Source organism: Cryptotermes secundus, unplaced genomic scaffold, assembly GCF_002891405.2.
Source record: "Cryptotermes secundus unplaced genomic scaffold, Csec_1.0 scaffold295, whole genome shotgun sequence".
NCBI lineage: Eukaryota > Metazoa > Arthropoda > Insecta > Blattodea > Kalotermitidae > Cryptotermes > Cryptotermes secundus.
This window is the reverse complement of record NW_019729213.1, coordinates 920,506-943,763: the sequence shown is the minus strand read 5'-3', so window position 1 is coordinate 943,763 and position 23,258 is coordinate 920,506. Positions and strand designations below refer to the sequence as shown.

At 38.4% G+C, this 23,258-nt stretch overlaps 1 protein-coding gene across 4 annotated transcripts in view; it reads right to left on the bottom strand.

Annotated features, from left to right (window-relative positions):
- Positions 1 to 5,280: 5,280 nt before the first annotated feature.
- Positions 5,281 to 23,258, bottom strand: part of LOC111865395 — a 29,920-nt gene continuing 11,942 nt past the window's right edge. For all 4 annotated transcript variants that reach the window (XM_023853377.1, XM_023853376.1, XM_023853378.1 and 1 more), the window contains exons 3-8: positions 17,753 to 20,791; positions 14,570 to 14,658; positions 14,071 to 14,238; positions 11,650 to 11,829; positions 9,646 to 9,873; positions 5,281 to 9,398 (exon numbers count right to left, since the gene is read on the bottom strand). In XM_023853377.1, the coding sequence (XP_023709145.1) occupies positions 8,511 to 9,398; positions 9,646 to 9,873; positions 11,650 to 11,829; positions 14,071 to 14,238; positions 14,570 to 14,658; positions 17,753 to 20,791 (4,592 nt within the window). In that variant the 3' untranslated portion in view covers positions 5,281 to 8,510. The remainder of the gene's footprint in view (positions 9,399 to 9,645; positions 9,874 to 11,649; positions 11,830 to 14,070; positions 14,239 to 14,569; positions 14,659 to 17,752; positions 20,792 to 23,258) is intronic.

Below are 23,258 nucleotides of genomic sequence, written 5' to 3'. Positions count from 1 at the left end.
TTATATGTAAGTACTAACATAAAGGATTCTTCTGGAATATCCCTTATATAATTCTACCCACAATGTTTTGTGCTAATATCAGCAATGAAACAAACGGTGAAAGTATTTAAAAACCAAGAGCTGAGAAAAATACATTTTTTTTATAATGAACATCTATATCAATGTAACAAAGACCTCTAATACAGCAAATAAAACTGCAGACCTTGGCAAAATCTTATATACATTTATGCTGAGGGTTACACTGTCACGTGTAAGAGGGTATGTGTGATAAAATTAGTAAGTTCAAGTTCAGATGATTGGATTTATTAGCACATAGGTTACAAGTTTTCTTAATCACACTCAATATGGTGCTATCGCTGATTTACACAATTTACAGTTCACCGCTGCACACACACTCTAGGATTCTCAGTTTCCACTAGTCGTCTCCTAGCAATGAACCTCAACACGAATATAGCGCTTCAAATTACTATGAAGTCTTCTTGCTATTTCTTGTTCAATCGCCCTGGAACATCAGAACTCGACTAAAAACTCTCCTGACTCTTAATTACACTGCGCTGCACTGCCATCTGCACTAATCTAAGCTATAACAGGTCTTCATTATATAGGCTCTGCACAGACAACACAGAAAACACGAGTCACGTGAATCCTAGCCAGCGAGTTCATTGGTGCGCTGACTGTTGCATAGCAACGAGCTGTAATATTCATCCACTGAGACACATCTTCCATTGTTACATAATGGAACATGTTTACCGAGCTGTTGCCTAGAAACGCTTTGACCACATCTGTTACAATATATAAAAGAACATTATTTACCATTTTATGGTTATAAGAGAGACAACCTAACTTGTGAATGAAGAAGTCTGCACCCTTCCCTTGGTATTATGGCAATTAAAGAATAGCTGCTTAGAATACCTTGTGACATGAAGCCACTTGGAAAACCTATGTATAAATGGGAGGTTAACATAAAAATTGATTATTGAATATGTGGTTCTGAGGACATAAACTACATGAAATTGTCAATTGGAATATGGCCCAATGGTACGCTTTTGTGGTAATAGTGGTGCCAAAATCTACACAACAAAGTATTCCTTATAACACTAAATAAATATCAATTTTTCAGGAAAGGCCATGTTGAGCTAGTCATACCATATATAATGTAAGGTATTTAAGGATAAAAGCTGTGTCTCAGCTCAAATAACTAATTCTGAGAAAAGTGGTATACAGGCAATTGTCGCAGCTGAGATGCAACTCAAAAGTGTCAAGAATTATGTACTCGTATCAGTAGAAAAATCAACAACAGAAATTGTTGAATTCTGTGACCATTTACAACAGTTTTTAAACCTGTTACCTTCTTAATGCTATCGCTTCTAAACACATCCTCTGAACTGAAATTGTTAAGACAGTCAACATACGAGACAATGAAAAGTAAACTTTCTATAAATTATTTCTTTGTGACATGTTAAATAATTCTCATAAGAAGTGTCTTTTTTTTTTCATGTCTCCAGCATTTAGGTACACATCATCATCCTTTTCAGTACTGGGCTTGCTGTTACCTGTTAAGACAGTATAAAACAGAATCCTTCTACTGTTTTAGAGGTCTCTCCAAACTTTCTTTTTCTTTTATCTGATATGTTCCAGTTTATTCTGTTATTACTCTATAAATTATTTGTGGAATCTGTAGTTCTCTCATTTCTTCATTTCATTTATGACCCACAAGACTGTACTCCATGTCCTCATGAATCATATTTCTGCTGACATCAAGTATTCTCTCAACAGTTCTTACCATGATTCACTATCATGTGATGTTTGTCTAGGAAGTGTCTATAAATTTGTATTGTTTGCCTACAAATTAAGCATGATTTGAAGATTTGGTTTAAATTTCTAGTATCCTAATGAACTTCCATTCAAATCCTTTCTTCCTTCATGGAAAAATATGCAAACAAATATTTATATTAATTTACTTAGGTGTGGGATGGCCGTGCCATAGCTCAAGCAGTTAGTCGCTGGCTTCCCACCATGGCGGCCCGGGTTCGATCCCAGGTCTGGTCAAGTGGGATGTGTGGTGGACAAAGTGGTGCTGGGGCAGGTTTTCTCCGAGTACTTCGGTTTCCCCTGCCAATCTTCATTCCACCAATTGCTCCACAATCACCCTCACCTATCATCAGGGGCTGGTACAATAGGCCAGAAGTGGCTGCAGTACAAGGGACTTAGTCCCACCCCACTAGCAATAAAAAAAAATAGGTGTCGGATATAAAATATTAATCCTGATACCACAATAAGCACAAGAATCCATTATTAATGTTATAATTACTGCAATAATCTGTGTTCGATATATGTATACAAAATAGTCTTCATTTTTACCGTGTACTTATTATTTTGCCTTAATCAAATAAAACTGATCATCACACTGAAAATCAACTGTGTAATAAAATGAGGTTCCAGTTAACATTTATTACTATTTGTTTTCTTACGTAAAGACATTTTAAAATAAATCATTCTCATGATGTTCTCTGAATGTACGTTTATTTCAAACTGAAGTCAAATTCTTTTGTAGTATTTCTTTTTAATATGAATGTGTTTTAATTTTATAAAGCCATCCTAAAAGGAAAGAGTTGTCTAATGGTTTTAACGAAGTCGAGTTTAAAGAGACATGGTCAAAGAACCCAGTGGAAATACTGAATTTCAATTACAATTTTACAAGCCAATCAAGCAAACCATATTGAAGATACAGCAAAACTAAATCACTGAACAGTTTTAACTGCATCAATGACTTCTGCCCAGAGCATCACAAATGAGTGAGATGAGACATTGGCACAAACTTTTATAACGCTGTGATCAATAGCTTCTGAAAACTGCTCCATAGAATTAAGCTTTGCAGCCATGTACTGGAGTGTATTGGGTCAAACCTCTGTACTTGGTCATTTCACCATTCAATATAGTCAACTTTCAGTTATGTCAAACATTCATAAAATGACAAAACACGCTCTTCCATTTTATGAAATCCCCTTTTGTCAATGTATAGTTAGTCTGGCATGCTGCTGGTATCATTTCACAAAATGGCTCTAGTGGGATAACAGTTGCAAACATTAGGTTTTCACTAACTTCTACCAGTACCTAACACTCTTATTGCCACCATCAGCTGCTGTGGGAAGTGGTATCTAGTTTGCCTCATGCGGTTTTCAATAAATGGAGAAATGATCAATGCATTTTTGTATTAATATGTTTCTTCACCTATGGAAGTATAATCATTCTCATCACTTGGATTACATTTCAGTTCTAACAAATTTGTTTTGGAAAAAAAAAACACTTCCCCTGTAGATGCAACTGTATTGCTCCCATGTACCTTCCTTTCAAATTAATTTACTTGTTTTGTTCTTTTAACAATGCATGCCACTGCAACTCATATTAATACTCTGCCTTCTCATTCTCCAGTCACAAAATCTTGCACTTTTATATCAGATAAAAATTAAATTTTGGAAGCTCTTATGCTTAAACACACAAACAGTTGAAAATAATCTTTCTAGCATAAATAATTTTTTAAAAGCTGGACACACTCACATCCACATACACATATAGGGTGATTGGGTGTGGTAGTAGATGATCAGGGTAGTCTGGAACAATTGACAAACTACTGTTAAGCCCCCAGTTATCGAGCACGTGTGCTGAATGCAATGTGCCAGATATATGCGAAACTCTTACAAAAACAAAACAAAGTCAAAACAACCTACTTTCACTTTAGTTCTTGTATGGGAGTTTTCCTATGTGACAAAGTGGATCGATGGGCAAAAGATTTTGGATATAAAACACAATCAGAAATTCAAGTAGCCTCTTATCATAATGGCATCTGCCTGATGGGGGAAGAGAGGCAGCACTTCTAGTGGCAGCTGGCAGTGCTACTGCATAGCCTGAGAACATACACACATTGTAACTTCACTTTTGAAGTAACTTGGTAAAAATGGTAAATTTTCTTCAGCATTTTTGCCATTTGCTTGAGAATGTTTTGATAAAGGATCAATTTACTGTGCTTAGCAGACATTCTGTAGAGTTCACTGAAGCATCACCAAATTATTTCATCATATGTAAGCCATCCAGATATTTTAAGAAATTTCTAATTAAATATTATATTTAAGCATCCTGTTACACTCTATGCGACATATGATATAAATTCTGTCCTAAGTGCAACAATTTATTGTAGGTCTTTCGTTTTGCTTTCTTCTACACTACATGTTTCGGCCGCAAACGGCCATCATCAGGTGTATGCACTTACGTAGCTGTTACACTGCACCAGATTTAAACACACAGGTCTTCCCAATTGGCTAACAGGATCTACTTCGCTGATATTTGTCTGATTCGTACATCATCATTGTCAAAATTGATGTGTGTGGGTGACAAAAGATGATGTACGAATCAGACAAATATCAGCGAAGTAGATCCTGTTAGCCAATTGGGAAGACCTGTGTGTTTTTAAATTTTAAACTGGGTGCAGTGTAACAGCTACGTGAGGGTATACACCTGATGATGGCCGTTTGCGTCCGAAACATGTAGTGTAGAAGAAAGCAAAATGAAAGATCTACAATAAATTGTTGCACTTAGGACGGAATTTGTATCATACAAAGTAAATAAATAAACATAATACATATTTTTTCTCCATTTCAATTTCAATATTTATTTACATGGATAAGTATGGGCAGTATAGTAAATGTGTGCATGTTACAAAACCAGAAAGTAGCATGCGCTAGTATTGATTCACTTGTGTTCAAAGGAAAACTTGCAATTAACAGAAAAATATTATGTAACTTCTCAATATGAAGACCAAAAATCCACAGAACACTGCATCTAGATTCAATTTTCTACACCTACATAGCCCTACCTTAACCATCTAAATGTAATGTGAAGTAGTGGCTGCTTAATACCCTACTACCAATAATTACAGCACAACCGCCATTTCATGCTCCTTGATTTTAGGTCTTCCCTGATTTAACACTCAATTTCAACGATCCCAAGCCAATAATTTCAGTGTTAAATTTTCTCCATTTAACCTTCTCCTCTGGCACAATACAGACCGGTGGAGGGCTCTTGTGAACATGGTAATGAGCATTTCGGTTACATAAATTGCTGGGAAGTTCCTGAGTAGCTGCAGAATTGGCGACTTCTCAAGAAGGGCTCAGCTCCATGTAGTTACTTAACATTGTCACTTTAACATTTAAATCCAATGCTCCCCACAGAAGGATTGAACGGTGAGGGCTTCCCCATATTTGTATATTTGAAATAAAAGAAATCTGAATATTCTCTCTGTATTTAATATCTGCAGTTCAAACTTTCTTGAGGTGACATACCTTTTCTAATTCATAACAATCACAACAATTAAGTGTGGCAGAATAAATGCTTTGCAGAAAAACAACATAGATGTTCTAGACTTTTTCCTGTTAGTAACAGTATCAAAATAGGGAGTAGGTTCAATCTATCCCGTGTAGCCAGGTTAGTTACAAGGAACAAAAATTCTCCCTGCTCCCCATCATCCAACAAATTCTACAAGACTCTAATCTTGAGAGCTGTGAGGAATGCAGGAACTCATAACCAGTAAAGGCATGGCAGCAGAATGAATCAGTAACTACTACTTGAACAAAAATATTCGGTACATAGTGGTTGTGCAAGCTCCATATCACTGTCTTCATGAAGTACATTACTGTACTCAAAGTTTCACTGCTAAAATGATGCTTTGCACTGTAGAGATACAAACACAACTGCTTTAGTTACGTTCAACTGAGCACTACACAAGTACACTAGTGACCAATATGTTCTGAACTGATGTTATACACTGTAGGCAGGTCTGTTTCCATCCCCTCCTCCCTCAACCCACAAGTGTCAAGATTGGCGCCTCTATGAATGCTTCGCCAGCATCCAATATTGCCACTCACTTTTATTCTTGGGGTTGGGTAAGACCGAGTTCATATCCTAGCATTTAAGCCACAAACAGGCATATTGTTCAGTTCCCAGATGACGGAGAGAATGGAGAATTGGTGGAATGACAATTAGTATGGCAAAACAAAAATACTCGGCTAGAAACCTGCTCCAGTGCCACTTTGACATGAATCTCACCTGGCCTCTCCTGGGAATGAACTAAGGTGTCCGCTATGAGAAGTCAGTGTCTCAGCTACAGCACAGCCAATGCTGACATGTTGCAGAACAGGGGTAACAACAAAGTTATGATCTTCATTTCATGCATCCTGTTGTGTTACAATATACAACTTGTATTTGATTTGTATTCACCTGATGATGGCCGTTAACGGCCAAAACATGTAGTGAGGCATAGCTGGTTATTGACCTTGATACTCCTTAGTTGTTGTGTTGTGACGGAAAAATAAAGTTGAACAAAGTTATGCATTAAATGTGCCCAAGTTACAGCAGTGCCCCATGATAGGTTACACAAGAGAGGGAGACTAGTCGACAAACAAGGGATCATTCTTCAGTTTAAGCAACAGGTACAAGATATGTAAGGACCACTCAATATGACTGTCCTCCTTCACCCAGCAAGACGGTAAGGAAAAAGCATCACAGTGACTAAAGTGAAATATACTGTATATCAGCAACATTAAGTCGTGTCAAACTAATGATGGAGACAGAACAGGTATAGATGAAAGAATATCTCAAAAAGAGGTTGAGGATCTGGACTGGAGTTACCTGTCTCACGACAGCCCAGTGGTAGGCTCCCATGATCTGTTGAAGATTCCACTAAAGCTACAGAATATCTGGCCTGTGTAACTATCAGCTTCTCAAGATAGAATGATCCAAGAAGTCAAGATATCACACCCATCCAACTCAAACTTCAAAGTACTTATGTAAATAATGCAGCATACAGAAGAGCCTAACAGAGCTAGCAAATAAGCAGCAATCCACAACCAACAAAAGTTCCCGCCATGTATCAATCCTTCATGTACTTTTCAGAGCTCTCAGTCAATTGGGCTGACCTGTCTATCTACCGATCTTTCTAGATTTCTCTCCTTTTCACTGATATAAGGAATGCTTTAAGTTAAATATGTAAGCAGTATGGAAGTAACCATGTTAAGTTTTCTTTTCTAAACTAAACAGCCTTTTCTTTTTACACAAAGTTGAACTGCACATCCATGAAATGTACAAAAGAAAGCCAGCAGAAGTTATTCCACATCTGATACCTGGATGTACTTTCATTATGAATAATTCTACTTGCATTCATATTTCCTAGACTTTTCCTTACCATACAGATGTAATATGAAGCTCGTGTAACACAGCACTGTGACAGCACTAACAGCTATCAACTAACAAATGCTAGATACACGTATGTAATGTATAACCTACATACCTCCTGAGAATCCGTATTTTGCAACCACTTAAAGGTATTTGTAGTTCATGTGAGTAAAAAACTAACAAGAAGCCAACAGTGTCACCTACTAAATATTTTTAATAAATTATGCAATAATTCCAGTATTACATAACATAATAATGAGGTTCTGTGTTTCAACCAAAATTGTAACTTTCTTCCACCAGCTTCATCTAAGGTATATTTCCATTTAACATGTCTAATACTCCACAGTAGCCATCTCAAAAATATAACATACTGGATACCTGCACAACTATTTCTTTGACGCATCACTGGGACTTTAAAGTATTAAGCAAAATATAGGGTGCACATGTTGATATAAACCAAATACACTCACGAAACACAAACGAGTTATTGTACTCCATTTACACTGTCTTGATATTCATTTTTACTGGACTACAACTTACTATTGCTGTCAGCAATAAGAAAAGTCTAAAAGAAGCAACTCACCATAGGTGATACTCTCACTTATTCCTTTTGGCTTCTGACGAAAATCTTCCCTCCAATTGAAACACAGGTAATGTAAAAAAATAAGGAGAAAGCAGGAGAGCAACAAACATGCATGGTCTTGCAAGTTTCATACTCGACAGGGTTGACCTTCTGATGTCTTCCTATAGTTCCCCCCCTTTTACTTGCTTTGCCATTTTGGCTTTAGTTCCAAACTCTGTCTACACTGCACACACAAGTAGTGGCAGACTGAATCGTTGCCAACTCAAACATCCCTCCTATGACTTCACTTCACGTGGGTACAACTTCCATTCACTTTGGTTACGTTTGAAAGGTACATATATTCATTACACACCTGAACCACTGCACACTTTGTCACATTAACTTAAAATCGTTTCAGGAAAATTTCCACGGTTATAACCTAGATCAGATAATTGGAATTGTTTACTTTTATTAACACCATCAGTTTGTTAAACTAGTTACAAATCTCAAATGTGGCTTGTAAGCACAATGAATTCCTTATGCATTTTACAGAAGAGTGTCATAAATAAAACATGAAGTACCATATGTATCACTGTTATCTCAAGATGATGAAACACATTTAATTACATTATTCCCTACCCATCAAAATGACAGCTAAGAGATTGTGAACCAACAACAAGGATGACACAACATCTAGGAAAGTAGAAAGAACTGCACTATTACTTCAATCATCATCATTCCGACGTTTTTTCTTGGCTGGCATGTCATCACTAGACTGGGGAGATGAACATTCAGAATCTACCTGACTGATCTCCAGGCTCTTCCGTCTACGAAGTCGTTCCTTCACTGCAGTTAATGAATCCTCTCCATTCTCTTTACCAGCACTGCTCTCAGAATTGTTACTATTTTTAACTGGAGAGTCTTCAAGTTCAATAACCTGCACATTATGGCTCTGCTGTAACCGCTGCTTGAAACGCCTTGGACCAGGAGCACATGAGACCTTTGTGATAGTAATTTCATTACGACCCTGACCAGCTATCACTACTTCATCATCTGAGAGCTCAATAACATCCACACCTTCTTTCTGATCCTCCAGGAAATCCAGCATGGCTTGTGTAACATGCCTTTGCTTACATGTTGGACATCCATCCAGTCGACATAACTTCACACCACAACGACGAAGATGACGCCTTCTTATGTGGCTCACATACTGTGAAAATCCTGTTGGACCATCAAATGTTGCTTCGCAATTCTCACAAGCATGAACCTTACTTGGAGGGTTTTTTTCCTGCATCCATGCAGGTATGGCTCCTGTGCGACTTGCTGGACCAGGGCGAGGCCGAGCTGGTTGGGGAATTATTGTTATTTCATCATTTATCTTGAGAGGCTTAAGAATTGCATCATTTTGTTGTGGTGGTCGAGGAACTTGCGGGGTCTTCTTATCCATTACCCGTTTTGCAACCACACTATGAGCAGAATAAACATGATTTTCAAACTGTTTGTACATTCCAAATGTGGCTGTACACACTGTGCACTTATAGGAGAGGTGAGCAGGCTTCAAAGTCATGTTATGGTCTCGGGCAACGTGGTTCAACAACTTCCACTGATACACCTGCAATGAGCCATTAAAAATTCATTTAGTACACATTTACCAAATTGTATAAATTAAATAATCCATTTTCAGAACTCTAAACATTATACAAAACGTACTATCTACTATGACGAGAAAATTGAATAAGTTTTCTATAATGGAATGTCAACAAGGCAAGCAAATATATACACCTACATTAACTTCTTGGCTTAAATTTCAAAGATGAATGTAAAAATGTGTTTTGAGAACAAGCTTCTAGAACACTTACCCTGCCACAAACTGGACAACGCCCACCATCTTTGCCTTTATTTGCAGCTTCCTGCATGCTGGAGGTAACGAGTCCATGTGATCCCAGTAGATGGCGTTCCAGACCTTGGTCCGTAAAGAAACGGAACTGACATTTCTGACAGTTTAGAGGTGGTCTATTGTATATCATTTTAGGATGGATTTTCACCTTGTGTATCCACTGCATGTGATTACGTAGTTGTTCCAAGTCCTATAAATTACATATTAAAAACAGTCAAGTAATTCCATACAATATTACATTGTAACATCCTGCTGCACATCACTTAGTATCATAAACCATCATAAACCAAACTTAGCAATGTATGTGGTGCAATCCAAAAGTTCCCGAAATATATTAATAAAAACTATTACATCTAACCTAGATCTTATTCTGCACCATCACCTTCAAAGTAGTCACCTTGGGAGCACATACACCGATCCCAGTGTTTCTGCTGCTTTTCAAATGCATCCTGGAAGTCTTTCTTTGTTAGGGTCTTTAGTACCATCTGCGTTTCCGCTTGAATTTCCTCAACTGTATCAAATCTTTGCCCCTTCAACTTGATTTTCATCTTGGGGAAGAGAAAGAAGTCACATGGAGCTAAGTCTGGTGAGTACGGTGGGTGGGGAACAACTGCCACCTTGTTTTTAGCCAAAAATTCCTGCACAATGTAATCCGTATGCAGTCGTGTGTGGTCATGGTGGAGTACCCAGTCGTTCGTGCGCCAATTCTCTGGACGTTTTCTCCTCATGTCCTCACTCAAACGCCTTAGAACATCGCGATAGAACTCTTTATTGATTGTCCAACCAGGAGGGACGAACTCCTTACGAACAATCCCGTCAGTATAAAAAAAAAACATATCAACATGGACTTAACATTGCTCTTGACTTGTCGAGTTTTTGTGGCCGAGGTGAAGAAGGGCTCTTCCATTGCAACGATTGCTGCTTGCTTTCAGGGTCGTAGCCATAAACCCAACTTTTGTCACCAGTGACAACCTCCAAAAGAAAGTTTGGATCCTCTTGAAGCTGTTGCTGAAGTTCCCTGAAGACTTCCAAGTGATGCTGCTTCTGTTCATTTTGCAGCAGTCGTGGCACAAACTTCGCCGCAATCCTCCTCATGTTCAGTTCCTCTGACAAAATTTGTTGACATGTACCATAACTTAGTCCCAAGGTGTTACAGAGGTCTTGGATGGACAGTCTACAATCTTGCAGAATCAGATCCCTAACTTTCGCGACATTTTCTGGTGTTTTGCCCGTTGACGGCCGTCCCGAACGATCATCATCATCATCAGTCAATGTTCAGCCATTTTTAAAACTCTTATACCAGTTGTAAGTTTGTGTCTGGCATGAACTGTTTTCACCAAAAGCTTGCTTCAACATTTGGTGCGTTTCTGCAGCGGGTTTCCCAAGTTTGAAACAAAACAAAGCTGCTCTCTCAGGTCAGCCATCGCAAAACCGCAAACTCACGGAAACACAATGGAAATACGTTCACCAACAATAAACCCAACCACTCAACTCGACGCCGCTTGCCACACTGATTCAAGAAGGATGTGTGAGGAGATACCTAGCGGTATTTTGATGTACTCATAACCATTCGCATGCAAAATTCAAATTTCAGTAACTTCTGGATTGCCCCACATATTTTAATATTTGAAGAAAGCAGTCTTCTGGGATGTGGCGCCATGTAGATAGTGTGTTATCCGACATTCCTCCAAAACATTGGTTAACATGGCGCCACATCCCAGAAGACTGCTTTCTTCATAGTCACAGCTGTGAAAACCTCAAATATTACTTTAATGTTTGATGATCTTATCAAGCTTGTATACTGAATTAAATATGTCTTCTTACAAAAAAGAAGAATATATATGAAATCAAAAGTTACTTTTTAAAAAAAGGGCCTTCTTCTCTTACTACTCATGGCAACCTCTCACTATTATGTTTAAATTGGAAAATATCACAAACTGCCCATAAGAAACAAAACATACTGTACCTTAATGTATCCATCACAGATTTCACAGATGACAAAAGTAGCTTTGCCACTAGGATGTGTTCCATGTTTACCATGGGCTGGATTGCCTGGAGCAATCCCTGTAGGTTGTCGTGGCAGAGGAGTAATAGAGATACTGGGCTGCTGAAGAAGTTTTGCTGCAGGATTCTTGTTGTTAGCACTCTGATTGACACAAAAAAATCAGGAATACCTCTTACAAATACTCACAATTATATGGCACTGTGGACAACTAGTGGTTACCTGAATTATACCATATACAAACTGGGCATCACGATACTTTTAAAAAACTATATAATATATCTAGAAACGGGACACAGTGTAGGATCAACCCTCCCTCACAATGTGGTCCATCCATTTTACCAAAATTACATAAGATTTTTGCCTAATTCATGTACTTTGTTCCTTATACAGGGTTTCCTTGATCTGACAGCTGCAATAAAAAAGCAAGAGGGAAAACTCACATAAATCAACACATAATCTGCCCTTTTCCCTCACATTCTTCCTGTCACCCATAAAATTAATCTACCCCATTCCCTAGCCTCTTTCGATTGGCTAGCAAGCAATTCCTATTAACTGAATTATGTCTAAATTAGTTAACCAAATTAAAATGAAATATCATTTTTCAAACTTGCACGTAACAAGGAGTACCCATAAACTAGAATTAACATAAATTCCATCAACTGGGCTTGTCTGATTCTAGTCAATTTGTCAAGAGCAAGCACAACAAAATGCTCAACTCATCTGTGCTGTAATCCCAGCCATGACCAGTTATGCTTGTTTGCTTTGATACTATATTAAGCATAGCACAATACACATACAGATGAATGGCAAAATGACATAAGGTAAAAATCTGACAAACGATACTTGAACAGAGGCAATGAAGCCAACATTTTCAAAGTCAGGTCCCTAACTGGAACAGATGTGGAACCTGATGTCCATACATATATGATGGCTTGTTTTCCATGCTTTAGCATCTGAATGCAGTTGACCTAAGCTTTTTATTTCTTTTGAAAGCCTAGCATTTCAGTCATTTTAAATTGTATTAATTTGTTCATCCTGCATCCAGTCTAAGAGCCTCCAGATCACTTTTCGGGCTTATTTATTTATTATTACTTGGTGGGGTGGGACTGAGTCCACTTGGTATTGCGGCCACTTCTGGCCTATTGTACCAGCCCCAGATGATAGGTGAGGGTGATTATGGAGCAATTGGTGGAATGAAGATTGACAGGGGAAACCGAAGTACTCGGAGAAAACCTGCCCCAGCGCCACTTTGTCCACCACAAAACCCATTTGACCAGACCCGGGATCGAACCCGGGCCACCGCGGTGGGGAAAAGTCCGAGTTACAATATCCCGTTTATACAGTCACATCAAATTTTGGGCAGTTACTACATTCTGAAATTATCAGAGAATCAAGCAAACCAATACCTTATTATTTAGTATAAGTGGCATGCAACATGGGAGATGCAGAAAGAATTAAAATGTAAAGAATTGGAGGGAGGGAGGGAGGGAGGGGATGGGTGGGTATTATGATCAGGAAAGTGGACATGTACTCTAACATGACACACATTAAAATCTCCCAACAGATGCAATATTAATGACTTCTTGCTGGGACTAAAATGAATTTGGTGGGACATGCATGTTTCCAAACTCACTCTTTCAGAACGTTTTTCTGCTTAGTCCTCTTGAAGACATTAAACCCAACTATGAAGGTATCTAGTATAAAGAGCAGTCCCAACAGGAACTCTCATTAAAGGTGACTGACTTATCCTTCTAAATCATAGATACCTACTCCTTAATAAATCCATCATCATTCTGTAATATCCCAACTTCCCTACTAATATTCACACCTTAGGCATACAAAATTCCTTATATGGAGCTAGTTCCACTTTAATAACCACATAATTTCTTCCAGGTATCCAAACATTAAATACATAGTTACGACCCTCCTTGCCAGTGGAAGCTCTAACTTTCGAACTTACCTTGTTATGAGGACCCACTAACAATTCATCAAATTTTTCCTCCATTTTGAATATTAACAATATTCTACTCAACCATCACACTTCATTATCACACCCGAAACTTAACCCCACTTACAAGCTGTTTCATTACTTACCAAATTACTCTTTTTAGGGAGAATTAATTAGCAGAATTAGTAATATTATTAGAACCAACCACTGAAGTGTTTTACATTAAATCAGAATCCAGCTATCTGAAGAGGCAGACAAACATGTCTTCTCTCTTTGAAGTGCAGATCAAAAAAAGACATGAGAAAAGAATGTAACAGCAAAAAGACCTGCAATAGGTACTTCATGCATAATAAAGATTTAAATATTCCAACAACAAAAGGTAAAATACCAATGCTTCAAGCCATGAAAATTCAACTCAGAAATTCAGCATTTACCTGTATAGTGATTGAATTGTTACCAGCAGCAATGTTAGGTACCAGAGCAACAGGCGTGGGTGCTGAAGGAGCACTGCTGGCAGAACTCTGTGGCATTACTGTTAGGCGAGGCACTGAAGAGAGGCCACTCGGTACCATGGGCATCATTTGACTCTGGCTGCCCACCACCTAACACAACACACCATTTTTTTAAACCTTTCAAAATGGTCTCCACTATTAATTAATGATTCTATTTTCCTTACATCTATACACCAACTAAACTGCAGTCTTAAGAACAAGGGCATCTTTCTCTCCTTTTTCCAACACACTTATAGTAACTATCTGAATATCTAGGAACACCATACATATCACGTATCAATCATGCTTTTGTAAACAGAGAGTACCCACGATCTCTTTCATCATATAATCAATCCATGCATTCTAATTTTCAAATTATTATAGCTTCATCCTGTACATAACATAAAGCCACTCTAGCATGTGTTCAGAGCCTAATACTAACCTGGTAGATCTGATTGCCTGCAATCTGATATGTAGTGGGAAGTAACATTTGTGGCTGCGTGCCCGATGCTGAAGGCCGATACATCATGCCTGTTGAGGGGGGAAAGAAAAAGACATGATGAGAATTATAGCACATCATAAGTTAACATTCTTACCCAGAGAAGTACACTTCTAGCAGCAACATCATCTGTCATTTCAAAGTTATCATTGAGGTAAAATACATGGACACTGTAATGCCAAACATGGCTGAATGCACACTCGTACTTTCTACCTTTAATTTAGTAACTGCTCTAAAAAGAGATATGCATATTTCATGCCCAATGAAATGTCTGTAAAGACATCCTATTACATCTGTCAGTTTACTATTCAAGATTCTGTTCATTTGCAATTAAGCTCCAAACAGTATATTATCATACATTTTCTTTCATGAGTCTCCCCTCACTGCATCTTCATTAGCGTCAAACATTGTCTCAGCATGTATTAAGCATAAACTACATCAGAGTCTGCCCCAGCCCCTATCACACTGTTATACTGACAATATCTCGCAAACTTTAACTTTGCGTTCTTCATAGCAATCTACATTTGTAGTGTAAACTCTGGAAGAAAAGAAACAATTTATTAAATGGGTTCATACAGGTATGTATCACAGTCCAGTATCTTTTTAAAAAAATTTGCCATAATTATCTCAGCAACATAACCCTCTCAAATAAAGATATGTAATGCTAGCCATACTACCGGCTATTTCTATCAACAGATATCTGCCACAAAGAAACCAAACTACAAAAAAAATAAATAAAAAAATGAGATGAATGCAGATACTGAAATAACCAAAACACAAAAAATATAGGTCTATGGGAATTATTAGTTTTCTTCCTTAGATATTTCCACTTTATGTCGGTAAACTAGCAACCAAGCCTCATCATCAATTTTTTGTGGAAGTTTTTCCTCTTCTTTATTTTCTATGATTATTTTTCCTTCTGTGTGACATCTTTCCTAACCTGATCTCAGTCTTCCTTAAAACCCATCCATAAATCTTACTCTGCTAATTAAGCTTCCAAGGCAATTACTGTTAAATTTAAACTTTTCATTTCTTATTAAATTTCATCTGACTACATTATGCCAGATACGCCTGATATAGGACAATTTGCATTTTTATCTCTTGTCCTGGTGCTCAGGTCCCCACACATGTGGCACTGGTTTCCAGAAAGAAAAAAAGGAAAGTTACTCAACATCACCATTATGTTGCACTTCTTGGAGTCAGAAGACAATGTAAACTTGTTATTTGTGATTTCAGTAGAATTTTGCAATGACTCATAGAAATTAATTTAATAAGTGTATGTGTGATGCAAAAATCTTGAGATTAAATTACTTCATGAAATTAGTAGTTTACAGTTTTACATGAATTCCTATCTTATCTGTCACAAAACTAAGTTTTATGAGGATCGTATCCATTATGTACTACATACATACAAGACATTAGCAATTAGCAATGCTGCTGGCCCCCAACAGTGCAATCATTTTCAGGTCCGAGTCCCATGGGACAAGTGATCATATTTTACTGTCTCAGATTCAAGACTTCCCTTTTCATTGCTTATGACTCGCAGGGCTATGGTGGAGGTATTCGGCACCGTCTTCCCTAGCTACAGACTGTCACTATATAGAATCTGCACAGCCCACATACAAAATGTGCCTCATTCTCATAGTGTGTTGTTGTACACATTACACAGCAACAAGTTGTTTACCAAAAATCTGTCTTCACAGGAACTTGTTTATTGAGCCATTGCTATTGTATAACTTCATACTACATTATTAGACATCATTTTCCTGCTCTGTGTGAAAATCTTTCCTGTCTCCTGGATGTCTTCTAGTCTCAGGCTCAACCATCTTGTTCTGGGTTGACACATGGGTACCTCCACCCCTCTGCATTCATATTTTAATTCTAATACAAATTTCTCAGTACCCTGTCCTATCCATAAATTTAAAATTCCAAATTCCAACCTTGTTGTGATGTAATTTAAATCATATGTACACGTTTAATCAAGATGTGATCTGTGTGAATTTATCAGCAGACAACTCCAAGTCTACCAGCTGAATGTTAAAACATACTAATTAATTTTTTACTTGGTTCATCCTGGTCCATCACACTAGCAATATTATAAAAGGTTAATCAACTCCAGCCAGTGTGACTGCTAAAATCTATATTAAAAAGTTGAGAAAGACAAAAAAAAAACATTTTATCAGTCACACTGGACAGAGTTCATTAACCTTTTATAACATACTAATTGAAGTTTCCTGCACATTTATTAAGTAATTTCATTATGAAGTGACAATGGAAGTAACCCATTACAACCAATGAGTTTACACTTCTCTTGCATCATACCACATTCCCACTGCTTGCTGTCTACAGACAATGTAATCAGAGGTTATCCAATACGAGCATATCACATTCCAATACAATCCCCAAAAAACAATACATTATAACACAAATCTGAGAACCAGAATTCCATCACAGGCACTGACAGACAATTATGTAGTTCCCAAGTTATGTCACATAACAATGCCACCTCTGATGTTAGCCAGTCTGCAAGTAGGAGCATCTAACTGACAGATCATTGGCTTTGACTGTACTTGACTGATTATAATGGGGGGGAAATTAAAAAAAAGGCCAGGGTTTAAGAAAATCAGAAAATGTTTACAATATGGGGATGTTAAGGGGGAAAAAAAGGTCTGTTACTTTAAAAGCTATGAAAATACAAACAGCTGTTGAAGAAAATATCTACTGCCCTGGCTGTGGATTGAAATTCAGAGCTGTAACTGAAGACTAGGTGCAGACTGTATACAGTGGCAGCATATCCGTTCCCAGTGCGAGAACAATGATATACATATATATGTACTGTGGACTCTACTATAGCTATTAAACAGGTATTTCACTTTTCTTTTAAAAAGAATAAAATCATGTTATGTATCACATACATGTATTCTGAATAAGTTTTCAGAAAACCCTATTGTAAATAGGTTGCAGCTTCAGCATTTTTACAATACTCTGAAAGTCATAACATAAAGTGCATACTCTTAGTGGAACTTTGCAATAATTCCACCTACTCTCATCATCTGCACTCCTCTAACACTTAAAAATTTTCCCATCTAGGAAACATTTATAAATAAATATTACAAATGCACTTACTTTGTCTGATTTGTGGAGGTACAACGCCACGTTGAGGAGGTACCTTCATGTCTGGCATGTGATATCGAGCATGTATAGGGGGTCTTCCTCTACCACGTCCCATTCCTGGTGATGTTAGTGAAGGTGCTGGCACCAGCTTGGGAAGTAAGGGATGATGAGGCTGAACTTGTTTCCCTGCCATGGCTTGGTAAGCAGCCGCACCAAGTCCAAGAGAAGATGGTCGATTGCGAGAAATTCGTGGAATTTTTGCTGGTGGTTCCCAATCAGATGGTTCCTGATTACGTTCTGGTTTGTATTTTTTAGCACATGACAACAAATGACGGGTCAGTTTACCCTTCTGATTGTCCTCAAATGGGCAGTTAGGGCACTGATGAAACGCTGGAGCACGTTCCAACCTACCACGCACGTTATGTTCAGCTTCCATATGGAAGAGTATATCATGTGGACTTCGTACCTCCAATGGGCAGAAATTGCAGCGATACACATAATTCCGCATGTGTGGTGTTTCAAGATGCTGCGCCATAACAAGGGAAGACTCAGTCTTAAAACTGCAGTACTCACACTTCTTCTGTTCCAAATGAAATGGTTCATTATTTTCCTTGCTCAGTTCCAAATTCTTCAGAAGTGAATTAATGGCAAACTGAGTCACAGCTCCCCCTTTTCCACCATCTCGTTCACGTTTCCGCTTCTGTGACCGAAGCAAATCTGTCTGTACATATTCTTGAACAAGGTTTACACCAATCTGCATAAAAAACTTTCCTAAAGGGTTGTCAAAATATGTTGGTGGTTTGGTGGGCTTTTCTTCAGTCTTAGGAGGATCGGCAACTTTATCTTTCTTGTCTTCACCTGGTCCAGACACTGAATTTTGGGTTTCAGGGCCACTTTTACTTGCATTATCTCCTCCCTTCTTTGGGTCCTCAGAATCTCTCTTTTCTTCTCCACTTTTGTCTTCATCTGAATTTACCTGGCTTTCACTTTCTCCTTCCTTTCCTTTGGCTTTTACATCTTTACCACTACATTCAGCCTTATCTTCACTTTTGCTCTTATTCTGGCTTGCATCAGATGAATCCTTGCTATTGACACCATCACCATCAGTGGTATTTTTCTTCTCCTCAGTTTCATTACTACAATCTTTCTCCTTTGAATTCTTTTCAGGATCTTCACTGTATGGTTCTCTTTCATCTGTTACAGCTTCTTTGCCACCTTCCACATCTCTTTGTTTCTCCTTGTTTTCTTGTTCTGTTTCTCCCTTTTCATTATTTTCCTTTGCTTCCTTTTCTTGTCTCTCCTGTTTCTCTTTTTCTTTCATTTCTTCTATTTCTTTTCCTAGTTTTTCTATATACTCTTTTAAAGGTGTAATAGGAGGTTTCTCATACACATAAGGTACTATAAATGATGGAGCCTCTACTACATACATATCATCTGTAAGGGTAGGTAGAATTTGTGGAGGTTTGGGAGCTGGTGGAGGTGGCTGGAGTACAGGACTACTCAGGCGCATAGAAGAATGTGAAGGATACATCCCCTGAGCAGGTACAGCAACTGGCAGTACTGAATACCCTGATGACGAAGCTGCTGAAGCAGATGATGTTCCCGTTTGAACAGGTGATGTTTGTGCTGGAGGAGGTGGTCCTTGGGAGACAGGAACAGGTCCTCGCCCAGACAAGATTGAATTTGTATCTATAATAACAAGCGTGGGTTCCTTCTTGCCTCCTTTCATACCTTTTGTTCCCGCAGCTATTTCTACAAGGCGTTTCGTATCATTCACAACTATCGTGGTTTTTCTCGCACTGCGTGCCTTACTGTTTTCCTTGTCATCTCGGAAAGGATCTGCAGACAGAGGATCAGCCAACGGATCCTCTGGTGTGATCTCTTCAATATCAGGGTCCTCTTCCTTCTCCACATAGCTCTTCTGCGCTTTGCAAAGATTCCGGGAACTACGGCGAGGTGTCACATTCAGTAAAGTTGCACTTTTACGAGGCTTTTTTACCTTTCCTGGAGCATCTCCACTTTTTGAATCAGATGCATCTGTGTCCCCATCTTTCTTATCATCTTCCTTTTCAGCAGCCTCACTATTACCTTCAGCATTCTCATTTCTGGGAGATTTTACTGACTTTGAAGATTTTATGGAATCATTACTAATCTCCTCAATATCTGGACCTAGGGTATTAACTGGTTTCAAATCTTCTGTAGAACCATCAGACACTTTCTTGGAAACACAGCCTTCTCTTTCAGAATGAGTAGACTCTCCTTTAGAACTATCTCCTTGATTAGAACTACCTGCTGCTTCTTTACAGCTATCTACATGATTGGCATTTTCAGATCGTTTAGTTTCAGCACTAACATTTCCTTCACATTCAAGGTCTAGGGCCTTACTATCTAAACTACACGAGTCTTTATCTTTGTCCCTACTGGCTAACAATTCCTCTCTCCTATCTTCAGATGTACCATGATCACCATCATCTTCGTCACACGATTCTGCATCTGAACCTAAACTGTTTTCTCTGGATCGTACATGGTTATCAGAAGGACGTGGAATCTCTTTAACAAAGTCTGTGTCCATAGCTTCATCATCTAAAACATCATCAGCATCACTGACACCATTACCCCCCTGAGTTTCAACTTCCATTTCATCATTCTTATCAATGTTCTCATCTAAAATGTTTTTCATTTCATCTTCTTCTTCATCATCATCATCATCATTGCCATCATCAGCCTCTTCTTCTTCTTCCTCTTCCTCCTCGTCCTCTTCCTCCTCCCTAGGCACTTCAGTTCCCAAATCCTTGCACATTTCTGATTCACCCAAATTTTTACTGTTAGGCACTTTCATATCTTCCCCTTCACTGACGGAAAAGTTTTCAGCATTATTAAAATCTTTACTACAGTTACTTGCATTATCTGAAAGCGAGTCTTCACTGATATCTATACTTTTATCACTCATTACATCACTGGTCAATGATTTTGTAACACGTGGAACATTCCCACAGACCTCCATCTCCTCTTCACAAGAGCCATTCACTTCGCCATTAACACGGACTTCACCTAAAAAAGAAAATGACCAAATTACATTTGTAGCCTTGCATAAGCCATTTCTATCAGCCATATATTCATAAAGAAAATTACATCCTTGTTCCAAGTACACTAGACAATAATCAGTGGTATTCCGAATTTCTGAAATATGCCTTTAACTGTCACGCATCTACAAATTCTGCACAAAAATTAACAAAACCATTCCCTTCATGAGTATGTTCCCAACAGTCTGTTGGTATTTTGAAGAATAATCTGATGACAATGTTTCATCCACCCATACTGTCACAATTTTGAGTGACTATAGACGGAGTGTGGATTGGTGACTTGATTTATTGACCACTTACAGATAGTAACTACAAGTAACTACAACAGCATCAGTGGTTTATGCACTCTAAATATCACTATAACTGCACACATAGAGTATTCTATGTTCTCACCAGTCGTATCCTAGTAACGGGTCTTAACACAGTCTTCTGCTTACATCCTTACCATGTCGAGAATATCCCTTAACTGAACTAAGGTCTATACGACGAATTTATGGACCAATAAAAGAGAATGGGATATGGAGAATAAGATATAATAAATCAATATACAAATTATATAAGGAGCCAGAGATCTCAGTGACGATAAAGCTAAAAAGACTGCAATGGGCTGGGCATGTACAGAGAATGGATAAGGAGCGTACCCCAAAGAAAATATTATATAGTACAACAGGTGGTAGGAGACGTGCTGGGAAACCAAGAACTAGATGGACTGATGCAAAGAAGTGAATGGGTGTAAGGAACCAAAAGAGAGCAGCACAGGGCAGAGAGGGATGGAGGGGCTTGATAAGGGAGGCCAAGGCCCGACATCTGGTTCTTGCGCCATAGAAGAACTAAGCTCTAAACTTCATCCCGCTTATAACCCCTTGGCAGACTGCAGAGAAAACAGTTCCTCTATTGCTGTACCACAGTTGCGTTCCTGTCTGTTGGGGTTCCCACATGATCGCTACACAGCCAGTCCACTGGTGCACTGATTACTCCCTAGTAATGGCTGTTGTATCCTTAGTTTCATGGTCATTGCCTAGCAACAGGTCTATATGCTGTAATATTCTTACCCTGGCACATTATAAAGATCATACTGCAGACAATTAGAGTGTAACCAACAAATAACTATCAGTATTAGAATGTCTACAATCGACAGTCAGAATGGTCTAATAATGTATTAGCATTATCTGTAACCCTCAAAAACCCAAATGTCACTTGAATTTAAAATTAAAATTATCATGCTGAAAGAAAAAACAAGAGGTAAAATAAATAATGGCATCATAGTTAAAATGTTCTTAAGCATACTGTCACATGATGGGTTTGGATTGGTAAATGGATTTACTGACCACTTACAGATTGTAACTACTGTTAACTATAGCACTATCACTAATTCACACACTATGCAGTTCATTACAGAGCGTACTAAGTCTTCTCAGTTTGCTATGTCTTCACAAGTCAACAAGTAACAACTCCCAATGGCAGACCTTCCGCTTACTTTAGGTTCCTGAACTATCCCTGTGCCCCTGCTACCAGCTTCTAACATCAATGGCTCACAAGAGCTGAACTGCAGCAGTCCTCCAATTCACCCACCAACCAACTCACTCCACTTCACTGAACTCAACTCAAACTGCACTGCACTAACTACCTGAACTCGGTCAGACAAGTCATATAGCCTTGGAGTGGACCCAGAGAAAACACCGCTTGCAAAATCTCTTCTGTTGTTACATGATGTTACCACATACATGATGCATTTCTCTGTTGCATGTGTACAAACCGTTACTTAGCAACAAGTCTACATGCCACACAACATCTTACAAGTATGAGGTTTCTGCAGCTTTATCTCTATCCTGTACAAACATATGGTACATTCTAATTTCATACCAACTACACAGAGCAATGCCCTTCTAGAGCAGCTGATGACATTCGGTTGTCACGAAATTCCCTGCATTTTATGGAACCTCAAACTTCATTACCATACTTACAACAGACTGCCTGATAAATCCCATATCCTACTTCTGCAACATTCATTTTAATATGATCCACTTATTTACGCGGTCTCATCCCTTCAAGTTTTCTAAGATGTCAAAAACACTTCTGATCTCCCCCACAACCCACCTCCATCCATCTGATCTTAACAACTTTTCCAAGAGATAAATTACCAAACTCCTCACTGTACAATATTATCCATCCTCCTCTGACTTCACTTCCTTTAGATCCATACTGTCTCATCACACTATTCTCAAACTCAAGCAAACTATATGTTGTGATATCCTGACATACGGCATACTACAGTCTGGTAGATGGCACAAACATTTCAAAGGAACACACTTCTTCTGTCTAGAGCAGTGCTGTCCAACGTTCTTATGTACTCGGGCACAATTCACTGATGCCCATGGAGGTGTGGGCGCCACCACACTACTACTACTACTACTAATAATAATAATAATAATAAT